Source organism: Lithobates pipiens, unplaced genomic scaffold (assembly GCF_037356315.1).
Source record: "Lithobates pipiens isolate NorthernLeopardFrog02 unplaced genomic scaffold, aLitPip1_a1.2 Scaffold_19, whole genome shotgun sequence".
Taxonomy (NCBI): domain Eukaryota; kingdom Metazoa; phylum Chordata; class Amphibia; order Anura; family Ranidae; genus Lithobates; species Lithobates pipiens.
The window spans coordinates 243,187,527-243,214,973 of record NW_027507764.1 but is presented as its reverse complement, the minus strand read 5'-3'; the positions used below and the strand labels follow the sequence as shown (position 1 = coordinate 243,214,973).

The following is a 27,447-nucleotide window of genomic DNA, read 5'->3' as shown; positions in this document are numbered from 1 at the left end:
CAAACTGTCCCTCCCTACACTGAGAAAAGACAGCTGCAGAATCGGTCAGCACTCAGCAGCACAGCAGTGCACCATAATATACTTTCTATATTTGAAATAAAGTATATAAGCGTATTATAACCCTATATACTGTACACCTATACCAGTCCTTAAAAGGACTTTTGTGGAAGTAATAGTAATAGCTAGTGATTAGACTGACTGTCCCTGCTCCACACAGTGTCCTTTCCCTACACTGACAAAAGACAGAATGTAAAATGGCTGCCAGATCAGGTCTATTTATAAAGGTAGGGGGTATGTCCATGTGCTGAAATGTCTCAATTGGCTGTCCTGTACCCCATGATGGATGTGTCCTGGGTCAAAGTTCTTCACAATGTAAATGCATATGTCCGCCGCGATCAGCGCCAGAAGTCCGCCGGTTTGGCGAATCGCGAATGAGCAAAATTCGCCGTGAACCGACCACCGGGCGAACGGCAAGGCCATCTCTAGTGTTTGTAAAGGCTCTTATTCATTCAGGTCAATCAATAAATCAAGGTAACTGGACTTACTGTATTTTTCTTGAAGTCGTTTTGCTGGTCAGCCGACGAGCTTTCTCAATTCAGAATGACTTGTACAAAAATTATTTGGGAATGGAAGGTGGATGCAAGAGGTTTATCTGCTTTGTATTAAATGGATTATGTGCTTGAAATCTTATAAAAAAATAAAATATTTTATTTGAATCTTTTGGTTTTTATTTTTATTTTAAAAGAGTAAAACAAACCATGTTAAAATGGGAGTGGGTCTCTTATACCGTGCCTTGCAAAAGTATTCACCCCCCTTGGCTTTTTACCTATTTTGTTACATTACAGCCTATAGTTACATTTTTTTTAATCTGAATTATATGTGATGGATCAGAACACAATAGTCTAAGTTGGCGTAGTAAAAATAGAAAAATATATACATAAAACTATTTTTCAGAAGTAATAAAATAATTGCCATGTGCATATGTATTCACCCCCTTTGTTATGAAGCCCATAAAAAGCTCTAGTGCAACTAGTTACCTTCCGAAGTCACATAATTAGTGAAATTATGTCCACCTAATGCCGCGTACACACGATTAAACAATCCGGTGGAAAAGTCCGGCAAACTCAAGTCCGCCAAACAATCCCCCCGTGTGTAGCCTCCGGCATACTTTTTTGACCCGAAAGTATGGCGGACTTAGAATGCCGTGTTGCACACCAATCTGCCCGCCGTACTCGCATTTTGGCGGACAATCCGGCCGTGTGTATGCCAGTCCGCCGTAGTTTTGAAATGACCAGACTTTTCCCTCCCGGAGAAAAGTCCGCTCATTTCGAGCGGGTCTCCAGGTAGGCGGGGCCCGCGAGGGAGACGTCGCTGGCCCCGCTGCCTGGTATGGACTTAAAGGGGAACCCCAACGCCGAAAAAAATCGGCGTGGGGGTCCCCCAAGTCCACAACAGACCCTTGTCCGAGCACGCTACCCGGCCGGCCAGGAAAGGGGGGCGAGCGAGCGCCCCCCTCCTGAGCCGTACCAGGCCGCGTGCCCTCAACATGGGGGGTGCCTTGGGGAAGGGGGGCCGCGCGGCCCCCCACCCCAAAGCACCTTGTCCCCATATTGATGAGGACAAGGGCCTCTTCCCGACAACCCTGGCCGTTGGTTGTCGGGGTCTGCGGGCGGGGGGCTTATCGGAATCCGGGAGCCCCCTTTAATAAGGGGGCCCCCAGATACCGGCCCCCCACCCTATGTGAATGAATATGGGGTACAATGTACCCCTACCCATTCACCTGTAAAATAAAAGTACAAAAAAAACACAACACACGAGATAAAATACTTTATTGCACAGCTCCGGGGGTCTTCCGTCTTCGGGGGTCTTCTCGCCGGACTCCTCCGCTATCTTCTTGTAGCTCTTTTGCTAGCGGAGGAGTCCGGCTTTCTTCCTCGCCGCCGGCCTCTTCTTCCGACTTCGGGGGTCTTGTCCCCCTCTTCGGTTCTTCTGCCGGGCCACCGCGCCTTCTTATAGCTCTTTTACAGGCGGTGGCCCGGTCTTCTGTCGCCGCCGTCGCCGCCGCCTTCCGTTCTTCTTCTACTTCTTCTTCTTCTCCAGGAGATGTTGACTCGACGATCTCTCCGGCCGCAATGCCAGGGAAGCGCTGCGCTGCCACTTATATAGGGACAAGGGGCGGCGTCACATGGATTTGTCACATGGGTTAGTGTCACATGGTGACCCCGCCCCTTACGATGTCACAGTCCCCATGTGACATCAACCCATGTGACCAACCCATGTGACACCGCCCCTTGTCCCTATATAAGTGGCAGCCGGCCGGGTAGCGTGCTCGGACAAGGGTCTGTTGTGGACTTGGGAGGGACCCCCACGCCGATTTTTTTAGGCGTTGGGGTTCCCCTTTAAGTCCATACCAGGCGGCGGGGCCAGCGACGTCTCCTTCGCGGGCCCCGCCTACCTTGAGACGCGCTCGAAATGAGCGGACTTTCCTCCACGTGTGTGGGCGAGTCCGTTCATTTCGAAAGTACGGCGGATAGTACGGCGGACTTAGTACGCCGTATTAGTCCACTGAAAAAGTGCCATGTGTGGGCAAGTAGCCCGTTCGGACATTCCGATAGACAGTCTGGCGGAAGTCCGCCAGACTATGTACGTCGGACAGACGGCTACGTGTGTACGCGGCTTAAGTCTCACATGATCTGTCATTACATATACACACCTTTTTTAATGGCCCCAGCGGTTGCAAAACCTAACCAAGAGGCACCACTAACCAAACACTGCCATGAAGACCAAGGAACTCTCCAAACAAGTAAGGGACAATATTGTTGAGATGTAAAAGTCAGGGTTAGGTTATAAATAAATATCCAAATATTTGATGATCCGTAGGAGCACCATAAAATCTATCATAACCAAATGGAAAGAATATGGCACAACAGCAAACCTGCCAAGAGATGGCCATACACCAAACCTCATGGACCGGGCAAGGAGGGCATTAATCAGAGAGGCAGCAGAGAGACCTAAGGTAACCCTGGATGAGCTGCAGAGTGCCACAGCAGAAACTGGAGTATCTGTACATAGGACAACAATAAGCGGTATGCTCTATAGAGTTGGGCTTTATGGCAGAGTGGCCAGAAGAAAGACATTATAGGCAGTAACCGGGTTACAAACAAGATAGGGACTGTAGGTTTGTTCTTAAGCTGAATCTGTTTGTAAGTCAGAACAGGTACATTTTTAAGTGTAGCTCCAGCCAAAAAATCTATTTTTAAGCTTTTTGGATAGCATAGGGAAAGGTTAATACCCCTGTAATGTTTGTTTAGCTGTCTGTGCCGTTGTTCAGAAGATTTCACCTCACTTTCTGTCCCAATGACAATTGGATTTTGAAAATTTTGGGCTGTTAGGGAAACATGGACTGGTGATAAAGCAACAGTGGAGAAGCCTTTTTCCCATATTAACTTACAGGAGTGAATCTCCCTTCCTAGGGGTAGATTTCCTCTCAATTCCTGTTTCCCTCCATTTGTAAGTAGGAGTCGTTTGTAAGTCGGATGTTTATAAGTAGAGGACTGCCTGTACTTTCAGCAAAAAACAGAATGGCACATTTTGAGTTTGCGAAAAGGCATGTAGGAGACTCCCAAAATGTATGGAGGAAGGTGCTCTGGTCTGATGAGACTAAAATTGAACATTTTGGCCATCAAAGAAAATGCCTTGTCTGGCGCAAACCCAACACATTACATCACCCAAAGAACACCATCCTCACAGTGAAACGTGGTGGCAGCATCATGCTGTGGGGATGTTTTTAAGCAGTCGGGACTGGGAAACTTGTCAAGGTTGTGTGTGATTTGAGGCTAGGATTGAGGTTCACCTTCCAGCAAGACAATGATCCCAAACACTCTTCTAAAGCAATACTTTAGTGGTTTAAGGAGAAACATGTAAATGTGTTGGAATGGCCTAGTCAAAGCCCAGACCTCAATCCAACAAAATTTGTGGTCAGACCAATGCTGCGTACACACGACTGGACTTTCCGGCAGACTAGGTCCAACAGAATCAGTCTGTCGGACATTCCGATCCTGTGGGCTAATCTGATCTTTTTTCATTTAAAAAAATAAAAATCAGACGGACCTACAAATTAGAACATGTTTCAAATCTGTCCGATTGACTCAATTCCTATTGGGAAAACCGTTCTTCTGTATGCTGGTCCGATGGACCAAATATGACACAAGGGAAGCTATTGGCTACAGGCTATTGAACCTCCTTTTTTAGTCCCGTCGTACATCACCACATTCAAAACGAACAGACCTTTGAACGGACTTAGTCCGTTCGTGTGTGGGCAAGTCCGTTCGTTAAGAAGTCTGTCGGGAAGACAGTCAGACCTAGTCTACCAGAAAGTCCAGTCGTGTGTACGTGGCACAAGCGCAAACTATCCAGCTTGAATGAGCTGGAACAGTTTTGCGAGGAGGAATGGGCAAAAATCCCAGTGGTAAGATATGGCAAGCTCAAAGAGACTTATCCAAAGCGACTTGGAGATGTGATAGCTGCAAAAGGTGGCTTTACAAATTATTATAAAGTATTGACTTTAGGGTGGTGAATAGTTATGCACATTGACTTTTTCTGTTATTTTGTCCTATTTGTTGTTTGCTTCACAATAAAAAAAAAAAAACATCTTCAAAGTTGTGGGCATGTTCTGTAAATTAAATGATGCAAATCCTCAAACAATCCATGTTAACATGTTAATTCCAGGTTGTAAGGCAACAAAACATGAAAAATGCCAAGGGGGTGAACACTTTTGCAAGGCACTGTAAATGTATTCAGAATGTTATCTGTTATAGTCCCCCCCCAAGTCAATATTACAAAAATATCAGAAAAAATATATGTTGAAATGTCTTTATTTGGCGTTAAATATTTTCAGAAAAACATATTTAAAAAATCAATTTTCCAATATATGTCTTTGGAAAATACATCTAAATTATATTTTTGGAATGCATTTACAAATATATGTAAAAATATATGTTGAAATTACTTTTTTATGTGTTAAAAAATATCTGGAAAATTGATTTAAAAAATATATTTTGAAATATATGCCTTTGGAAAATATATTTTAATTTACATGTTTGAACTACATGTAAAAATATATTAGCGTAGGCCAATATATTGTAAATATATTTAAAATATATAATTTTTTAAATATATTGGAAATATATTTTTCTTCCATATTGGTAGGACCTAGATTCTGGCCAGCTAGATTCTTTTAAAAAGCACAGTGTTAACATTTATAGGTAATAAAAGCAGGGACGTTAAATCAGGGAATATCTAATTGCCTTCTGGGGGATCAGGAAGAAAAATAATTTTCCCCCTGATGGAGCAAATTGGTCCATGTTTTATAGTTTTTTTTTGCCTTCCTCTGTATCATCTGTGAGTATAGGATTCTGGATAGGGATGAGAACACCCCCCCAGTTCGGTTTGCACCAGAACCTTTAAACAGACCTAACATTTGTACGAACTTTAGAACCCCATTAAAGTCTGTGGGACTCGAACGTTCTAAATCAAAAGTGCTAATTTTAAAGGCTAATATGCAAGATATTGCCCCAGGGGACATGGATCAATGCAAAATTTTTTTTTTTAAATGGACGTTTTTTTCGGGAGCACTGATTTAAATGATGATTAAAGTGAAAAAAAAAGTGAAATATTCCTTTAAATATCGTGCCTGGTGGGTGTCTATAGTATGCCTGTATTACAGAAACACAACAACACCAGCAATAACGGGTATCTTCAGGTGTATACTGTGCAGGAGGCACACAACACCCACTCTAACTGCTGCAGATGCCTGTATCAGGCCGCGTACACACGGGCGGACTGTTCGCCCAACTTTGTTTGTCAAACAGTTTCGGCAAACAGTCCGCTCAAAATTAGCATGGACGGACATGGCCACACACGGCACTTTTTTGAGCGGACTGTTTCAGCAAACTGTTTGACAAACAGTTCGCTCAACTTTTGAAATGAACGGACTCGCCCACGTAAGGCGGAGGCAAATCCGCCCATTTCGAGCGCGTGTACAGGTAGGCGGGGCCCGCGAAGGAGACGTCGCAGGCTCCGCCGCCTGGAATGGGCTTAAAGGGGAACCCCAACGCCGAAAAAAATCGGCGTGGGGTCCCCCCAAAGGTCCACAACAGACCCTTGTCCGAGCACGCTACCCGGCCGGCCAGGAAAGGGGGGCGAGCGAGCGCGCCCCCCCTCCTGAGCCGTACCAGGCCGCGTGCCCTCAACATGGGGGGGTGCCTTGGGGAAGGGGGGGCCGCGCGGCCCCCCCCCACCCCAAAGCACCTTGTCCCCATGTTGATGAGGACAAGGGCCTCTTCCCGACAACCCTGGCCGTTGGTTGTCGGGGTCTGCGGGCGGGGGGCTTATCGGAATCCGGGAGCCCCCTTTAAGAAGGGGGCCCCCGGATACCGGCCCCCCACCCTATGTGAATGAGTATGGGGTACAATGTACCCCTACCCATTCACCTGTGAAATAAAGCACAAAAAAAAACACAACACAGAGAAAAAATATTTTATTGCACAGCTCCGGGGGTCTTCCGTCTTCGGGGGTCTTCTCGCCGGACTCCTCCGCTATCTTCGTGTAGCTCTTTTACTAGCGGAGGAGCCCGGCTTTCTTCCTCCCCGCCGCCGGCCTCTTCTCCCGACTTCGGGGGTCTTGTCCCCCTCTTCGGTTCTTCTGCCGGGCCACCGCGCCTTCTTATAGCTCTTTTACAGGCGGTGGCCCGGTCTTCTGTCGCCGCTGCCTTCCGTTCTTCTGTCGCCGCCTTCGGTTCTTCTGCCGGGCCACCGCGCCTTCTTGTAGCTCTTTTACAGGCGGTGGCCCGGTCTTCTGTCGCCGTCGCCGCCTTCCGTTCTTCTTCTTCTTCTTGTTCTTCTTCTTTTTCTTCTTCTTCCCCAGGAGATGTTGACACGTCGCTCTCTCCGGCCGGAATGCCAGAGCCGCGCTGTGCGGTCACTTATATAGTGACAATGGGGCGGTGTCACATGGTATATGTCACATGGGTTGGTCACATGGGTTGATGTCACATGGGGACTATGACATCGTAAGGGGGCGGGGTCACCATGTGACCAACCCATGTGACATATACCATGTGACACCGCCCCATTGTCACTATATAAGTGACCGCACAGCGCGGCTCTGGCATTCCGGCCGGAGAGAGCGACGTGTCAACATCTCCTGGGGAAGAAGAAGAAGAAGAAGAAGAACGGAAGGCGGCGGCGGCGACAGAAGACCGGGCCACCGCCTGTAAAAGAGCTACAAGAAGGCGCGGTGGCCCGGCAGAAGAACCGAAGGCGGCGACAGAAGAACGGAAGGCAGCGGCGACAGAAGACCGGGCCACCGCCTGTAAAAGAGCTATAAGAAGGCGCGGTGGCCCGGCAGAAGAACCGAAGAGGGGGACAAGACCCCCGAAGTCGGGAGAAGAGGCCGGCGGCGGGGAGGAAGAAAGCCGGGCTCCTCCGCTAGTAAAAGAGCTACAAGAAGATAGCGGAGGAGTCCGGCGAGAAGACCCCCGAAGACGGAAGACCCCCGGAGCTGTGCAATAAAATATTTTTTCTCTGTGTTGTGTTTTTTTTTGTACTTTATTTCACAGGTGAATGGGTAGGGGTACATTGTACCCCATACTCATTCACATAGGGTGGGGGGCCGGTATCCGGGGGCCCCCTTCTTAAAGGGGGCTCCCGGATTCCGATAAGCCCCCCGCCCGCAGACCCCGACAACCAACGGCCAGGGTTGTCGGGAAGAGGCCCTTGTCCTCATCAACATGGGGGCAAGGTGCTTTGGGGTGGGGGGGCCGCGCGGCCCCCCCTTCCCCAAGGCACCCCCCCATGTTGAGGGCACGCGGCCTGGTACGGCTCAGGAGGGCGGGCGCGCTCGCTCGCCCCCCTTTCCTGGCCGGCCGGGTAGCGTGCTCGGACAAGGGTCTGTTGTGGACTTTGGGGGAACCCCCACGCCGATTTTTTTCGGCGTTGGGGTTCCCCTTTAAGCCCATTCCAGGCGGCGGAGCCCGCGACGTCTCCGTCGCGGGCCCCGCCTACCTTCACACGCGCTCGAAATGAGCAGACTTTCCTCCGAGCGGGAACAGTTTGCTCATTTCGAAAGTAGCCTACACACGGGCGGACTGTTCGCTCAAACACAGTTTCAGCGGACAGTTTTTCGGAATTTCCGAAAGACTTTGTCCGTCAAACTGTCCGCTGAAACTGTCCGCTGAAAGCCCACACACGAGCGGACTGTCCGCCCAAACACTGTTCAGCGGACAAGGTTGGGCGAACAGTCCGCCCGTGTGTACGCGGCCTTACAGAAACGGAACATCACCAGCAATAAGGGGTAGAGTCAGGTGTATACTGTGCAGGAGGCACACAACACCAACTGTAAATTTTGCAGATGCCCCTGTGTTACAGAAACAGAACACCAGCAATAAGGGGTAGCTTCAGGTGTATACTGTGCAGGAGGAACACAACACCCACTTTAACATTGCTAGGTTCCCAAGCAAAAATACACTGTCCCTGCCTATCTTGCCCTTTCCCTGTACACCAACACACTACACAAGACTGCGGCGCTGGCGGTCTTATATAGTGTGGGGCATGTACTAAACCCCCCTGAGCTATAATTGGCCACAGGCATCCTGCCTGTGGCCAATTATGGCTCTCCTCACTGCCGGCGCTGTGATTGGCCAAGCATGAGGGGCCACAGTGCATGCTTGGCCAATCATGAGCCAGCCAGCGAACGGCCCATGTTCGAGTCGAACATGCGCTTGAGTCGAACACCGAGCTCATCCCTAATTCTGGATATCATTGTTTTCTATGTATTTACTGTTTACTTTTTTCATTTGGTTAAAGTAGATGGGCTTGTGTATTTTTTAACCAAAGTAACTATGTAACTATGTAATCATGGCCTCTCCTCCAAAGTGGCATTTTTGGTCGCTATCACATCTTAGACTTGTCTCTGAGTTGGGGCCTCTCTTTTAGGGAGCCATTCCTCATCCTTCACAAAGTTTTATCCCCAAGGCCAATGTCAGTAGGGCAGTGTACGGTGTGTGGACGGTATCAGTAGGACAGTGGATGGTGTCAGTAGGGCACTGGACTTTGTCAGTCCAGGCAGAGGAGGGTGTCAGTAGATCAGAAGTTGGTGTCAGTAGGGCAGACAGACGGTGCCAATAGGTTTTTTTTACAGTTGTGCTCATAAGTTTACATATCCTGGCAGAATTTATTATTTCTTGGCCATTTTTCAGAGAATATGAATAACACGAGCTTTTCTTTCACTCATGGTTAGTGTTTGGCTGAAGTCATTTATTATCAATCAACTGTGTTTACTCTTTAAATCATATTGACAACAGAAACTAGCCAAATGACCGTGATCAAAAGTTTGCATACCCCAGTTCTTAATACTTTGTATTGCCCCCTTTAACATAAATGACAGCTTTAAGTCTTTTGTGGTATTTGTGGATGAGGCTCTTTATCTTTTCAGATGGTAAAGCTGCCCATTGCTCTTGTAAGTTCCTGTAAATTCTTGGGATGTCTTGCATGAACTGCACGTTTTGAGATCTCCCCAGAGTGTCTCAATGATGTTGAGGTCAGGAGACTGAGATGGCCACTCCAGAACCTTCACTTTATACTGCTGTAGCCAATGACAAGTTGACTTGGCCTTGTGTTTTGATCATTGTCATGTTGGAATGTCCAAGTACGTCCCATACACAGCTTCCTGGCTGACGAAGGCCAGTATTTTTTGATAACATACTGCATTCATCTTGCCATCAATTTTGACCAAATTTCGTGTGCCTTTGTAGCTTACACATCCAAGACATCAGCGATCCACCTCTGTGTTTCACAGTAGGAATGGTATACTTTTCATCATAGGCCTTGTTGACTCCTCTCCAAATGTAGTGTTTATGATTGTGGCCAAAAAGCTCAATTTTGGTCTCATCCCTCCAAATGACTTTGTGCCAGAATGTTTGAGGCTTGTCTCTGTACTGTTTGGCAATATTGTAAGCAGGATACTTTGTGCATTTGCATGATAATGGCTTGCTTCTGGCGACTCGACCATGCAGCCCATATTTCTTCAAGAGCCTCCTTATTGTGCATCTTGAAACAGCCACACCACGTTCTCAGAGCGTCCTATATTTCACCTGAAGTTATTTGTGGGTTTTTCTTTGCAGCCCAAACAAATTTCCTGGCAGTTGTGGCTGAAATGTTAGTTGGTCTACCTGACCATGGTTTGGTTTCAACAGAACCTCTAATTTTCCACTTCTTTTGAACACTACTGATTGACATTCTTAATTCCGTGGATATCTTTTTATATCCCTTTCCTGTTTTATACAGTTCAACTACCTTTTCCTGCAGATCCTTTGACAATTCTTTTGCTTTCCCCATGACTCTGAATCAAGAAACATCAGTGCAACACTGGATGAAAGATGCAAGGGTCTGTCAGGAGTCCAGAAACTCAATGACCTTTTATACACACACACTAATTACAAGAAAACAGATCACAGGTGAGGATGGTTACCTTTAATAGCCATTCAAACCCCTTTGTGTCAACTTGTGTGTATATTATCAAGCCCAAATCACCAGGGTATGTAAACTTTTGATCAGGGTCATGTGGGTAGTTTCTGTTGTGATTATGATTTGAAAAGAGTAAACAGTTGATTGATAATAAATTGCTTCAGCCAAACACTAATCATAAGTGAAAGAAATGTTTTTGTGTTATCATTCATATTCTCTGACAAAAGGCCAAGAAATCAAATTCTGCCGGGGTATGTAAACTTATGGGCACAACTGTATTTTTGTTATTTTACACAATTTGTTTAACATACTGGTTGGGGGCCTTTGGTGAAATATGAGAGGTTTAAACAGACCTCAGAAGTCTCACTTTTCAGACAGACAAAAGGACTGAGGACAAAGATTTATCAGTCCCTTTCTCTGCAGCCTCAGCTGCACTGGGCAGTGAATGGATGGGAAGTGCTCTGTTCTAAGCAGCTTTCTGTTCATTCACAAATTGAAGCATAGTAAACATAGTTTAGTGAAGTGATTTGTACTGATCACTCACTGTGTTCATTCAGAAAAGGAAAAGGCTGGTAAATAACATGTATTGGCCCTTTCCCCTGCCATCCCGAAATATCCCACCACAGCATCTGGGGAGAGAGTAGAGGAGGGAAGCTGGCAGCATTGCAAAGGGTAGGGGGGGCTGGGCAGTAGAAAAAAGTGGAACCTAAACACCTGGACCTGTATTTTTTTCCTCCTGTAGAGGCTGAATGCAGGCAGGAGGGAGGCTGGCCTTCTACTGCTGGAGGAGGAAAATACAGCCAATCTGTTTTTGGAAATACTGCCCCTCCTGTCCAGGTGTGACAGAAAGGTCACAGAAGCCACAGTCCGCTGTAAAAAATGTGCATGTGGGTTTCATGTGGACTGAATCCTGAACACATGATTCAAAACCCGGTCTGTCCAGGTGAATGCTGGACAGGTGGCAACCCTAGTCAAACATCCCTTTTTTGTGCTTTTCTTGTCTGGTAAGTCACACACAGCAAGTATTGAGAAGGATTCACTTATGGGTCCACTTCAAAATTAACCACTTAAGGACCAGCCACAGAAGTTATACTGTGGCAATGTGGCTCGATCTTGTAAATCGCCGTAGGTGTACGTCGGCTCATTCATGGCGATTTGTGGGTACAGGTAGAACACACAGTGAGGAAACACATTTAACACCTTGATTGCCCCTGATGTTAAAGGAGTTGTATAGTTTTTTTTTAAAACAAACAAATGTCATACTTACCTCCACTGTGCTTGTCATTTTGCACATAGTGGTCCTCGTCTTCTGGGGTCCCTTGGCAGCTGTCTTGGCTCCTCCCCTCTCTAGGAAGCGCTCTCCCAAGGGGGTTAGCTTGCGGGCGCACTCCGGTGTGATGCACTCGGCAGCCATAGCCGCCGAGTGTATCATTCGGCCCCGGCGTGACACGGCCATTGATTTGATTAACAGCAGTGGGAGCCAATGGCTGCGCTGCTATCAATCATCCAATGAAGAGCCCACAGGAGCTGGGGGAAAGCAATGCTGGATCGCGCCCATGGAGATTCGGGACTCAGGTTAGTAAAACGGGGGCTCGGGGGGGCCGGAGAGTGCAAGGTGTTTTTTCACCTTAATTGCATAGGATGCATTAAAGTGAAAAAACAAATCTTTACAAACCCTTTAACCCCTTCCCTGCCAGTGTCATTAGTACAATAACAGTGCATAGTTTTAGCACCTATTACTGTAATGATACTGGTTCCAAAAAAGTGTCAAAAATGTCAGTTAGGTGTCCGATCTGTCTGCAGCAGTGTTGCAGTCCCGCTAAAAATCACTGATCGCCGCCATTACTAGTAAAAAAAGGGGAAAATTAAAAAAAAGAAAAAAAAAAGTGCAAACCAATCAATATACACTTGATTTTTTTTTTTTACCAAAAATTTTTTTCTTTTACTTTTTTTAATGTTTTATAGCAGAAAGTAAAACATTTTTTTTTCAAAATTGACATACAAAATAAAAACCACAGAGGTGATCAAATACCACCAAAAGAAAGCTCTATTTGTGGGAAAAATAGTACAGTGGATGTAAACCTGATTCATGAAATTTGAGCTGGGCACATATATCTCCAGTGTTTTCTTATCCCTCTTCAAAGCATTATGTCTCGTGGCTTTCTCCTGCTCCATTCCTCTGTTATCAGCATTATAACTTCTGACACGTTCTCCGACATGTGAATAAACCAACCTGAAATTTATGTAGACGTGGTGGCTATAAATAGATTAGCAGACAGCTTAACTTGTCACAGCACAGCTTTGAAAGTTTCTGCCTATCTGGAGGGGGGGTGTGCCTTTCCTCCAATCAGCTTTTATCGCGGTTAGCCGTCACTTCTGGGAGAACACTGGGGCTATTGCTAGAGGATATAGCGCTGGCAATAATGAAGGCCAAAAATCCAACAGGCTGTGGTTGTACCCAAGTCAATCTCATCGATCGACTTGGGTACATACATGCTGCCCATAGATGGCTTGAATCTCACCGGCCAAGATATGAACCACCTTTGGCCAGCTTTACTTTATATTAACTAACTGTTAACATGACTTGGCTGTTGTAAAATGTTATATTTACTTGTCAATTATTGTATTTGTAATCATGCATGTGCTTGTTTTTTGATTTGCTAGGAGTTGCAGTTTGAAAGACTTACTCGAGAACTTGAAGCTGAACGTCAGATTGTTGCCAGCCAGCTAGAAAGATGCAAGCTTGGATCAGAAACTGGCAGTATGAGTAGCATTAGGTAAGTGTTATTCTGCTTTTCAGTATTTTGAAACAAAAATATTAAACTGTGATTTGTTAATAATGTTACATGTTCATAACAATTATCTTTTACAATGTACTGTATCTGCTATGCTGGCCCCAACTTCTAATTACAGTCTCCCTTTAACCACTTGCTGATCAGCCACCATCATTGAACTGCAGCAGGTCGGCTCGATCCCGCAAATTGTCGTAGCTGTACGTCAGTCCCTTTAACAGCTGTAGCAGGCGCTTGCGAGTGCCCGCTGCACAGCGGGAGAGCTGATGAACGTGGCCAGCAGCCGCAATGTCCGCCAGCCACCTGTGATCGATCCACAGGGAGCCAGAATGGGGATCTGTCAATGTAAACAAAGAGATCCCCGTTTTGTCACGGGAGTACAGTATGATTGTCTGTTCCTAGTGATTAGGAACAGCGATCTCTCTGTTCTCCCTATCAGTCCACCCCCTAGTTAGAAACACCTCCCAGGGAACACTTTTACCCATTGATCACCCCCTAGTGTTTACCCCTCCCCTTCCAGTGTAATTTATATAGTAAGCAGTGCATTTTTATAGCCCTGTTCGCTGTATAAATGTCAATGGTCCCAAAAAAAGTGTCAAAAGTGTCCGATCTGTCTGCTGCAATGTCTCAGTCCTGCTAAAAATTCCTGATTACTGCCATTACTAGTACCAAAAATTACCAAAAATATGTAGAAGAATACAACTTGGCTTAAACTGATGAAGACATTTTTTTTTAAATTTCTTTTGGGATATTTATTATAGCAAAAAGTAAAAAATTGTTTATTTTTTTCCAAAATTGCCGGTCTATTTTTGTTTATAGTGCAAAAAATAAAAAACACAGAGGTGATCAAATACCACCAAAAGAAAGCTCTATTTGTGCAAAAAATACACGTCAGTTTTGTTTGGGTACAGCATTGCACGACCACGGAATTGTCAGTTAAAGCCCTGTAGTGCCCTATCGCAAAAAATGGCCTGGTCATTAAGGGGATAAATCTTTCCTGGGGCTAAAGTGGTTAAGAGTTTCTGAATATGCCCGGTCAGCTATCAAAGCAAGCATTCCTGTGAGGAGGATGCAGATTCCCTCATCATAGTAGGCAAATACAATGATTAAATCACAGGTGCCCATCAAACATATGTGGCACGGCAATAGGTGACAGCACTAAAGCCTTCTCTTCCTGCCACACACGCAATAGCTTTCTACATTGGAAATCTGAATTGGTAACAGTAACAACGTTGGCACACTCAATCAAGCACTCATTCAGCAAACCTGGTCTTTAACTTCTACTGTGTGTTTATAGTCGTTGGTTAAAAATTGCCTTATTCCTGCAGAATTTCTGCTTTTCTCAATGAGGCTTTTTGCTGGGCAGTGGATTAACCTCAAATTTTGCATGAAAAAAAAAAACTTTAGCTCTATTACAACAGGCTTACGTGAGCATTCCATGAAGAAATCAAGTGTTTTTAAATGGCATATGGGTTTAAGGAGGGGCACAAAGATGTCCTCAATGACACAAGTGGGCAGCCAAAAATGCAAAAGATAGATGCAAATAGGGACAGAATGTGATTCCTTGTACACTCATGCTCCTGTGTTATTTTTTATCACAAGAGGTTAGTTTACTACAAGTTCATAGAACATGGTACAATTGTCAACCACCTTTGATACTTGTACATTCTAAAAAGCTTACAGGAATCTATTCTGAGGAAAAGGCCAGAACTCTGGCCCGACAAGTGGATTTTCTACCACAACAATGCTCCTACACAAACTTTTTTTTTCCAGTCCATTCTGGAAATTAAATTGTCACATCTTGTACACACCATGATGGGGTGGATGGGATTCAGTGTCCACTGCTGACATCTTTTTTCATGTTGGCATATGGAAAGTGGATGATTAAATCTAAAATCTGAGAAACTAAGGTATTGCCCCTTGCAGTGACGCTGTGCCCGCTCTAAAATGGTGAATTGCTCATTGAGGTGTAGGGGAAAAAGAAATGCACATTTACTTACCCAATTCTCCGCTCCTCCCCTCTACTAAATGAGCCTCTTCTCCCCTGTGCTCCACGGGTCTAAGGTCCTGACTTCATCAAGACCACTGCAGGGTCCATAGCCTTGCACTGGACGTGAAGATGCAGATGGACAACTCACATAATGTAAAACACAGGAAAGCTCATCAGTGATAAAACCCCATGGAATAGTCCCCACTGCATGGCAAGGGAAGCAGGAGGAGTACGGATGTAGAGCACTATCGGGGACGTGGAGCCAGTCAAGTCCATCTGTCATCAGGGTGGAGGGCTGGAATGCTCAGTGGACCAAATCGACAGCATGGTGACATCACTGGGGAGGAGATGCAACGCGCTTCCGAGCATGGTCAAATACATTAAAAATGTATATATGAATTTTGATAGTATTAGAACTGAGCATGCTGGGCGCTGCAGTGCCTCAATATTCAGAGCCCTCCTCTAGGTTCTACTTATAAGGCTCCAATAGTCCTCTCCCCTCCAGAGTAAGAAAGGAGCATGCTTGCCATTCCAGGCATTGTACATGCCCTTTTCTTTTAACATTAATAGAGTAGGGAAACCAGCGCCCATGGCTGCAACCTAGGGGGCAGTGCACCCTGGGCAGCTGCCTGGTTCACCAAGCGATAGCGCCGGCCCTATTTGCAGCTTGCAGGCTGTAACTGGTGAAAGATGCAGGCCGTGTTTACTTGTACACAGTTGCAAGAACCAAATTGTCCCTAAGGCTGGGTTCGGATCTTAGCCATGTAGTAAAGCACGCACCCTAGTGCACGTTACGTCACATTTTGAATGAGCTGCCAAAGTAGTTCAAAACACAAAAGAAGAGAGCGCAAGCCGCCCTAGTGTAACTCGGCTTTAAAATGGTAAAGGTAAAAATGCTACAATGGTCAAACTCACATTGTGTGAAGATAGATACAGCATAAAGATTCCACTGTGGCCACACTCTTGAAACCACCCCAAGATCCCAACAGGGGAAGGGGGAGCCATGAATGTGCAACTTAGCTGCCTGGATCCTGGTAGCACATCCGAAGCTATCCACCACCACGCTCAACGTGCAGATCCTAATGCGCATGCTCCAGCTCCAGCCGACGCTACTCTCTGAGGACACATGAACCCACAGGGATTCAAGGTGTGAGGGGGTTTGCTGGGTAGCGGGTGTGTGTGACCCCCTGGATGGGTTCACAACACAAAGTCAGGCACAGCAGACAGCGGTGTAGGTGCAAAAAACAAAAGATCCGGTTTATTTATGCTACATGCAATGATACATATAACAGCCAAACAAGATAAAACAAGAAAATAAATCCTGGTCAGCTTGACCTCTAACTACACACGTAGACTCCCTGTCTAACAACTGGGTGCAGCCTTGTGCTGCCCCAATCCCTGTCTCTATTGTAGGGGTTTGCCACACAGGCGTTAACTCACCGCACAGAACAGATCTCAGACTCCCCAGTCTATACACACAAAACTGGTTCCAGGATGGAGCATCTCCCTATGCATGCTGGGGTTTTTTGTAGAGGTCTTAATGAGCCCACTTACTACAGCTGGGCTCATTAACTCTTCCCCTCTAATTGTACAAGTCTGCATAAAGCCTGAATCTAGGACACACATATTTCCCATCCTGAATACAACCAGGTGATTTTACCTGCGTGCTGCCACATACCCCCCCCCCTCTTGTTTCAACCTTGGGGTTGTAACACAAGCAGCCAGACACGCATGTATCCGAGAAAAAGCATCCACATTCCCCATTTTAACACCAGGGCGATGCTTAACTGTAAAGTTAAATTCCTGTAGGGCCAGGAACCACCTATTTACCCTTCTATTGGTCTCCTTGTTTTGAGCCATCCACTTTAAAGGAGCGTGATCAGTCACCAGGTCAAAGTGCCTACCTAGCAGATAGTACCGAAGGGAATCTAGAGCCCACTTCACTGCTAAACATTCCTTCTCAATCGTGGAGTAATTTACCTCATGGGACTTCAACTTCCTGCTGAGGTAAATGACTGGGTGCTCTTCCCCGTTCCAGACCTGGGATAACACTGCTCCTAACCCAACGTCTGATGCATCAGTTTGTACCACAAAGTCCTTAGAGAAGTCTGGTGAGTACAACACTGGCTGGCTACATAAGGCTGTTTTTAAGGACTGAAATGCTTCTTCAGCCTCTGGGGACCATTTAACCATAACCGACTCTTTCCCTTTTGTCAGGTTGGTGAGGGGCACAGCCTGAGAAGCAAAATGGGGAATGAATCGTCGATAATAGCCAGCGATTCCCAGAAAGGCTCGTACCTGTTTCTTGCTGTTGGGACATGGCCAACTCTGTATGGCCTCGACTTTATTGACTTGGGGTTTTATCACCCCCCTCCCAATAGTGTACCCAAGATATTTGGCCTCCTCCTGTCCAATGGTACACTTCTTTGGATTGGCCGTAAACCCAGCTTCCCGGATAGAGTCTAGGACTGCTTGTACTTTTGGCAAATGTGAGACCCAGTCTGTGCTATGGATAATCACATCATCCAGGTAAGCTGCAGCATATTTCTGATGGGGCCTCAGAATCTTATCCATTTTCCGCTGGAATGTTGCCGGTGCATTCTGTAACCCAAACGGCATTCTCTTATATTGGAATGCCCCATCTGGGGTTACAAACGCAGTTTTCTCCTTGGCCGACTCGGCCAGGGGAATTTGCCAATACCCTTTGGTGAGATCAAGAGTTGTCATATATCGGGCTGTTCCCAGCCGGTCAATCAACTCATCTATACGTGGCATGGGGTAGGTGTCAAATTTTGTAACTTTATTTAATTGTCTAAAATCGTTACAAAACCGCCAGCTCCCATCAGGTTTGGGCACTAGTACAATAGGACTGGACCAGTCACTCTGGGACTCCTCTATCACACCCAATTCCAGCATCCTTTGAACCTCCCCACGTATTGCCTCCCGTCGGGCCTCTGGTATTCTATAAGGTTTTAGTTTTACCCTTTCTCCTGGCGGGGTGATAATGTCATGCTTTACGCCAGATGTTTGTCCCGGAAGCTCAGAGAAAATCTCTTTGTTACGAAGTACAAACTCTTTAACCTCCTGTTGTTGGGGTTTCGATAAGGTGTCTGCTATTCCAACCTCAGGAACTAAGCAATCAGGCTGTACTTGTGACAAAGTCTCTGCGACTAGGGATTCCCTATCCCTCCAGGCTTTCAGCAGATTGACGTGATAGATCTGCTCCGGCTTTCGCCTTCCTGGCTGTCTAACCCTGTAGTTCACCTCACTAATTTTTTCAATTACTTCATATGGACCTTGTCATTTGGCCAGAAATTTGCTTTCAACCGTAGGGACTAGCACCAAGACCCTATCCCCCGGGGAAAAAGTACGGGTCTTGGCCCCACGGTTGTACACTCTCTGCTGTGCTAACTGCGCTTGGGTTAAATGTTCCTTTACAATTGGCACTACCTGTGCAATTCTATCTTGCATCAGGGCGACGTGCTCAATCACACTCCTGTGAGGAGAACTCTCATTTTCCCAAGTTTCCTTGGCGATATCCAGCAGCCCTCTTGGGTGTCTCCCATAGAGCAACTCGAAGGGTGAGAAACCCGTAGAGGATTGGGGTACCTCCCTAATGGCAAACATCAGATAGGGTATTAGACAATCCCAATTCTTTCCATCTCTATCCACCACCTTCTTTAACATTTGTTTTAGGGTTTTGTTGAATCTTTCAACCAACCCATCTGTTTGGGGGTGATACACAGATGTACGCAATTGCTTCACTTTATACAACTTGCATAATTCTTTCATAACCCGGGACATAAAGGGTGTACCTTGGTCTGTAAGCAGTTCCTTACAAATACCCACGCGGCTAAAAACAAGGGATAGCTCTTTGGCTATGGTTTTGGCCGAGGTATTTCGGAGAGGAATTGCTTCCGGATAACGGGTGGCATAGTCCAATATAACCAAAATGTACTGATGCCCCCTAGCAGACTTCATTATCGGACCTACCAAATCCATTGCGATCCTCTCAAAGGGGACCTCAATGATAGGAAGAGGTACCAGTGGGTTACGGAAATGTGGCATAGGTGCCGTCTTCTGACACACAGGGCAGGAGGAACAATACTTTTCTATTTCCTTCATGACCCCAGGCCAATAGAATCTCTGCAATACCCTCTCTCTGGTTTTCTCTGTCCCCAGATGACCTCCCAGAATGTGTCCATGAGCCAATTCTAACACCAACTTCCTGTAAGGTTTGGGTACTACAAGTTGCTCAATGGTTTCTTCTGCCCTTTGAGCCACTCGATACAGCAGGTCCCTTTCCATAGTGAAGTAAGGATAAGGGCAAGTCTTATCTGGGTTCACTAACTCGCCATCTACTTTCACCACATTTTTGGATGGCAGTAGGAAGAGCTCTCAGGAAACGATCCATAACCACACGTTCCACAATGTTTGGTGGGGTCAAAATCTCTGGCTGCAGCCACTTCCTGCTCAGGTGAATGAGATCATACATTTGAGACCTGGGAGGTTTTCCAACCTGAAAAGTCCAGTTATGCACACGCTGAGCCCGGACTGCCAGGGTGACACCCAGCCGTGCCAATATTTCTGCTTTTAGCACCACATAGTCTTTTGCTTGGTCAGGCTCTAGGTCATAATAAGCTTTCTGCGATTCCCCAGTTAACAGAGGGGCCACCAGTCCAGCCCATTGCTCCTTAGGCCACTTTTCCCTTTCAGCAGTCCTTTCAAATGTGGTCAAAAACACCTCCGGATCATCCTCTCCAGTCATTTTTGTCAGTAAACGGCTCACACCAAAGGATGCGGTATTATTGTACCCACTTGCTTCATTGGTCTGCGGACGTTGCTGTATCAATGTCTCTATTTGCTGTTGAAAATTCTGCTCTTGCTTCTGCAACATGTCTATGAAGCGGGCTTCAGATCGCTGCTGGGCTTGTTGCTGAGCTTCCAAACTCTGCTGCAAAGTTGCATTTGTCTGCTGCTGGGCTTGTTGCTGAGCTTCCAAACTCTGCTGCAAAGTTGCATTTGTCTGCTGCTGATTTGCATTTGCCTGCTGCTGGGCTTGTTGTTGAGCTGCAAGGCTCTTTTGTAAAGCCGTATTTGTTTGCTGCTGATTTGCATTTGCTTGCTGCTGATTTGCATTTGCTAGAGCCAGCTGTCTCAGTATCTCCTCCATGCTGGCCTTTAAAAAAAAATTGAAAAAAAAACTGCCAAAATTCTCCACCAACTGTGAGGGGGTTTGCTCGGTAGCGGGTGTGTGTGACCCCCTGGATGGGTTCACAACACAAAGTCGGGCACAGCAGACAGCGGTGTAGGTGCAAAAAACAAAAGATCCGGTTTATTTATGCTACATGCAATGATACATATAACAGCCAAACAAAATAAAACAAGAAAATAAATCCTGGTCAGCTTGACCTCTAACTACACACGTAGACTCCCTGTCTAACAACTGGGTGCAGCCTTGTGCTGCCCCAATCCCTGTCTCTATTGTAGGGGTTTGCCACACAGGCGTTAACTCACCGCACAGAACAGATCTCAGACTCCCCAGTCTATACACACAAAACTGGTTCCAGGATGGAGCATCTCCCTATGCATGCTGGGGTTTTTTGTAGAGGTCTTAATGAGCCCACTTACTACAGCTGGGCTCATTAACTCTTCCCCTCTAATTGTACAAGTCTGCATAAAGCCTGAATCTAGGACACACATATTTCCCATCCTGAATACAACCAGGTGATTTTACCTGCGTGCTGCCACATACCCCCCCCCCTCTTGTTTCAACCTTGGGGTTGTAACACAAGCAGCCAGACACGCATGTATCCGAGAAAAAGCATCCACATTCCCCATTTTAACACCAGGGCGATGCTTAACTGTAAAGTTAAATTCCTGTAGGGCCAGGAACCACCTATTTACCCTTCTATTGGTCTCCTTGTTTTGAGCCATCCACTTTAAAGGAGCGTGATCAGTCACCAGGTCAAAGTGCCTACCTAGCAGATAGTACCGAAGGGAATCTAGAGCCCACTTCACTGCTAAACATTCCTTCTCAATCGTGGAGTAATTTACCTCATGGGACTTCAACTTCCTGCTGAGGTAAATGACTGGGTGCTCTTCCCCGTTCCAGACCTGGGATAACACTGCTCCTAACCCAACGTCTGATGCATCAGTTTGTACCACAAAGTCCTTAGAGAAGTCTGGTGAGTACAACACTGGCTGGCTACATAAGGCTGTTTTTAAGGACTGAAATGCTTCTTCAGCCTCTGGGGACCATTTAACCATAACCGACTCTTTCCCTTTTGTCAGGTTGGTGAGGGGCACAGCCTGAGAAGCAAAATGGGGAATGAATCGTCGATAATAGCCAGCGATTCCCAGAAAGGCTCGTACCTGTTTCTTGCTGTTGGGACATGGCCAACTCTGTATGGCCTCGACTTTATTGACTTGGGGTTTTATCACCCCCCTCCCAATAGTGTACCCAAGATATTTGGCCTCCTCCTGTCCAATGGTACACTTCTTTGGATTGGCCGTAAACCCAGCTTCCCGGATAGAGTCTAGGACTGCTTGTACTTTTGGCAAATGTGAGACCCAGTCTGTGCTATGGATAATCACATCATCCAGGTAAGCTGCAGCATATTTCTGATGGGGCCTCAGAATCTTATCCATTTTCCGCTGGAATGTTGCCGGTGCATTCTGTAACCCAAACGGCATTCTCTTATATTGGAATGCCCCATCTGGGGTTACAAACGCAGTTTTCTCCTTGGCCGACTCGGCCAGGGGAATTTGCCAATACCCTTTGGTGAGATCAAGAGTTGTCATATATCGGGCTGTTCCCAGCCGGTCAATCAACTCATCTATACGTGGCATGGGGTAGGTGTCAAATTTTGTAACTTTATTTAATTGTCTAAAATCGTTACAAAACCGCCAGCTCCCATCAGGTTTGGGCACTAGTACAATAGGACTGGACCAGTCACTCTGGGACTCCTCTATCACACCCAATTCCAGCATCCTTTGAACCTCCCCACGTATTGCCTCCCGTCGGGCCTCTGGTATTCTATAAGGTTTTAGTTTTACCCTTTCTCCTGGCGGGGTGATAATGTCATGCTTTACGCCAGATGTTTGTCCCGGAAGCTCAGAGAAAATCTCTTTGTTACGAAGTACAAACTCTTTAACCTCCTGTTGTTGGGGTTTCGATAAGGTGTCTGCTATTCCAACCTCAGGAACTAAGCAATCAGGCTGTACTTGTGACAAAGTCTCTGCGACTAGGGATTCCCTATCCCTCCAGGCTTTCAGCAGATTGACGTGATAGATCTGCTCCGGCTTTCGCCTTCCTGGCTGTCTAACCCTGTAGTTCACCTCACTAATTTTTTCAATTACTTCATATGGACCTTGTCATTTGGCCAGAAATTTGCTTTCAACCGTAGGGACTAGCACCAAGACCCTATCCCCCGGGGAAAAAGTACGGGTCTTGGCCCCACGGTTGTACACTCTCTGCTGTGCTAACTGCGCTTGGGTTAAATGTTCCTTTACAATTGGCACTACCTGTGCAATTCTATCTTGCATCAGGGCGACGTGCTCAATCACACTCCTGTGAGGAGAACTCTCATTTTCCCAAGTTTCCTTGGCGATATCCAGCAGCCCTCTTGGGTGTCTCCCATAGAGCAACTCGAAGGGTGAGAAACCCGTAGAGGATTGGGGTACCTCCCTAATGGCAAACATCAGATAGGGTATTAGACAATCCCAATTCTTTCCATCTCTATCCACCACCTTCTTTAACATTTGTTTTAGGGTTTTGTTGAATCTTTCAACCAACCCATCTGTTTGGGGGTGATACACAGATGTACGCAATTGCTTCACTTTATACAACTTGCATAATTCTTTCATAACCCGGGACATAAAGGGTGTACCTTGGTCTGTAAGCAGTTCCTTACAAATACCCACGCGGCTAAAAACAAGGGATAGCTCTTTGGCTATGGTTTTGGCCGAGGTATTTCGGAGAGGAATTGCTTCCGGATAACGGGTGGCATAGTCCAATATAACCAAAATGTACTGATGCCCCCTAGCAGACTTCATTATCGGACCTACCAAATCCATTGCGATCCTCTCAAAGGGGACCTCAATGATAGGAAGAGGTACCAGTGGGTTACGGAAATGTGGCATAGGTGCCGTCTTCTGACACACAGGGCAGGAGGAACAATACTTTTCTATTTCCTTCATGACCCCAGGCCAATAGAATCTCTGCAATACCCTCTCTCTGGTTTTCTCTGTCCCCAGATGACCTCCCAGAATGTGTCCATGAGCCAATTCTAACACCAACTTCCTGTAAGGTTTGGGTACTACAAGTTGCTCAATGGTTTCTTCTGCCCTTTGAGCCACTCGATACAGCAGGTCCCTTTCCATAGTGAAGTAAGGATAAGGGCAAGTCTTATCTGGGTTCACTAACTCGCCATCTACTTTCACCACATTTTTGGATGGCAGTAGGAAGAGCTCTCAGGAAACGATCCATAACCACACGTTCCACAATGTTTGGTGGGGTCAAAATCTCTGGCTGCAGCCACTTCCTGCTCAGGTGAATGAGATCATACATTTGAGACCTGGGAGGTTTTCCAACCTGAAAAGTCCAGTTATGCACACGCTGAGCCCGGACTGCCAGGGTGACACCCAGCCGTGCCAATATTTCTGCTTTTAGCACCACATAGTCTTTTGCTTGGTCAGGCTCTAGGTCATAATAAGCTTTCTGCGATTCCCCAGTTAACAGAGGGGCCACCAGTCCAGCCCATTGCTCCTTAGGCCACTTTTCCCTTTCAGCAGTCCTTTCAAATGTGGTCAAAAACACCTCCGGATCATCCTCTCCAGTCATTTTTGTCAGTAAACGGCTCACACCAAAGGATGCGGTATTATTGTACCCACTTGCTTCATTGGTCTGCGGACGTTGCTGTATCAATGTCTCTATTTGCTGTTGAAAATTCTGCTCTTGCTTCTGCAACATGTCTATGAAGCGGGCTTCAGATCGCTGCTGGGCTTGTTGCTGAGCTTCCAAACTCTGCTGCAAAGTTGCATTTGTCTGCTGCTGGGCTTGTTGCTGAGCTTCCAAACTCTGCTGCAAAGTTGCATTTGTCTGCTGCTGATTTGCATTTGCCTGCTGCTGGGCTTGTTGTTGAGCTGCAAGGCTCTTTTGTAAAGCCGTATTTGTTTGCTGCTGATTTGCATTTGCTTGCTGCTGATTTGCATTTGCTAGAGCCAGCTGTCTCAGTATCTCCTCCATGCTGGCCTTTAAAAAAAAATTGAAAAAAAAACTGCCAAAATTCTCCACCAACTGTGAGGGGGTTTGCTCGGTAGCGGGTGTGTGTGACCCCCTGGATGGGTTCACAACACAAAGTCGGGCACAGCAGACAGCGGTGTAGGTGCAAAAAACAAAAGATCCGGTTTATTTATGCTACATGCAATGATACATATAACAGCCAAACAAAATAAAACAAGAAAATAAATCCTGGTCAGCTTGACCTCTAACTACACACGTAGACTCCCTGTCTAACAACTGGGTGCAGCCTTGTGCTGCCCCAATCCCTGTCTCTATTGTAGGGGTTTGCCACACAGGCGTTAACTCACCGCACAGAACAGATCTCAGACTCCCCAGTCTATACACACAAAACTGGTTCCAGGATGGAGCATCTCCCTATGCATGCTGGGGTTTTTTGTAGAGGTCTTAATGAGCCCACTTACTACAGCTGGGCTCATTAACTCTTCCCCTCTAATTGTACAAGTCTGCATAAAGCCTGAATCTAGGACACACATATTTCCCATCCTGAATACAACCAGGTGATTTTACCTGCGTGCTGCCACAAAGGATACGGGGGGGGAAGAGAGTAAGGACATCACACAGTTGCCATGACAATGCGTTTCGGAGGCATGGCCTCCTTACAGATTTTTACTTTAAACTCCATGTCACCCAATGGGTTGAGGAGTTGGAAATTAATATACTTGTATATGAATACTGTTCTTCCGGGCTTCCTGTTATGTTCTTGGGAAATGTGTAGATGTGTGTATGCATGTATGTGTGTATACTGTATACAATGCCTTGTAAAAGTAATCATACCCCTTGAATTTTTCCACATTTGGTCATGTTACAAACAAAAACGTAAATGTATTTTATTGGGATTTTATATAATATCGATCTACCTAATTTGATTCATGTTTGCCCTAAAGTTTTACACATAAGAATATATTTATATTTGCGTAACAATCAGTTGAGAATTTTAATAATGATTGGGGAATAGTCTTCGGTTCCCGCATAAGATGATCTATTATATTAACCGTTCGGATTGTATCTGTATGGTGATAAATATATAATGATACATGGATAACTGTATACGGTAACTTATTGTACCTTCATTAACAGTTCTCAATTATCCTTGATCACGATCGATTTGTGATTCGGTGTTTTATGCAGTGTGTATTTATTTTTGTAACATTGTATTTTATGCATATTGTTGTAAACACGATGCAGATGAGTCTACAGATTACTGCATTCTGCGATGGGTCTGCACCGTTCGTGGCTACCTGGGGTATAGTTAAGTCCTATGGGTGGTTGACGATTGGTGGGGTGCCCCGCAGATCATGTTGCATTGAGTTTTGATTGGTTAGTGATGGTAATAAAAGAACACTTCCGGTATCTACAGCTACGCCCTCAGATGAAGTCGGAAATGACGAAACGCGTCAGGGCGTAACTATACCGGAAGTGACAAGTGCGCCTCAATCCCTGCGTTCCAACGATCCGAGGAAATACGGAAGCACATACTTTTAGGTGCACGTTGTAAACGGTCGGTTCTCCTCGGATGGATTCAACACAGCGGAATAAGGCACAGTATTTTTAAACGCTTAAACAGTTTTTTACTTGGTACGCATATATGGATTTTGCTTTTACATAATAAATATTGTTATACAGTATTATGCTATGTCTGGGCATTTTTGTTTCCTATATGTGAAAGCCGTTTCCCACAAAGGAGATAACTGGTGGTAAAAGGAGAGAGCTGCAATGGCATTCTGAAGGCTTATTGGTTTCATATGTTTGGTGAGTGCATTCCCATAGGGGGTCGGCCTTGGTACCACAAGTGGTGATCTGTATGGTGGAAGCTGTGTTTTAATCACAAACGCAAGTCAACTGAATAAAGCACCCTATCTTCTGAACACTGAACTGAACTCTTACGCATATTCTGAAAAAATGTGCATGCGCTGCTATACATAAAAAGTGGACTTTTTAGTTTTTGTTTCATGTTTTATTTATTTATGATATATTTTATATAATAGGCCAACACAAAGTGGCACATAAAATTGTGAAGTGTAAGGAAAATGATGACTGGTTTTCAAATTTTTTTACACATAAATAACTGAAACGTGTGACGTGCATTTGTATTAAACCCCCCTGAGTCAATACTTTTGTAGAACCACTTTTCCCTGCAATTACAGCTGCAAGTCTTTTGGGTATGTCTCTACCAGCTTTGCACATCTAGAGTGAAAGTTTTGCCCATTCTTCTTTGAAAAATAACTCTAAAGCTTTGTCAGATTGGATGGAGAGCATCTGAACAGCAATTTTCAAGTCTTGCCACAGATTCTCAGATTTTGATCTGGACTTTGACTGGACCATTCTAACACATGAACCTGCTTTGATCTAAACCATTGCATTGTAGATCTGGCTGTATGTTTAGGGTCATTGTCCTGCTGGAAGGTGAACCTCCGCCCCAGTCTCACTTCTTTTGCAGACTCTAAAGAGCTGAAATTCCTTGTATGTCACTACGTTCGTGTTTTTGGCACAATTGTGTACCGTTAGTATGCAAGACAAGATCCTAGCACATGCCTTTGAGACTAAAATCAGACGCTCGGTTGGCCAACAATCGTACTGTGTGTACGAGGCTTAACAGGTTTTCTCTTATGCCGCGTACACACGATCGGAATTCTCGTCGGAACAAGCTCTGATGGTTTTCTCTACGGAATTCCACTCAAGCTGTCTTGCCTACACACGGTCACACCAAATTCCGATCATTTAGAATGCGGTGACATACAACACGTACAATAGGACTAGAAAAAGGAAGTTCAATAGCCAGTAGCCAATAGCTTCCGTCTCGTAGTTGAATCTGAGCATGCGTGATTTTTGGTGTGT

The 27,447-nt window shown here is 45.8% G+C and overlaps 1 protein-coding gene across 9 annotated transcripts in view; it reads left to right on the top strand.

The window, feature by feature from the left end:
- The window catches only part of CTNND2 (catenin delta 2), a 918,973-nt gene that overhangs the window by 182,414 nt on the left and 709,112 nt on the right, over positions 1–27,447 (top strand). For all 9 annotated transcript variants that reach the window (XM_077491861.1, XM_077491860.1, XM_077491866.1 and 6 more), the window contains exon 4: positions 13,188–13,300. In XM_077491861.1, the coding sequence (XP_077347987.1) occupies positions 13,188–13,300 (113 nt within the window). The remainder of the gene's footprint in view (positions 1–13,187; positions 13,301–27,447) is intronic.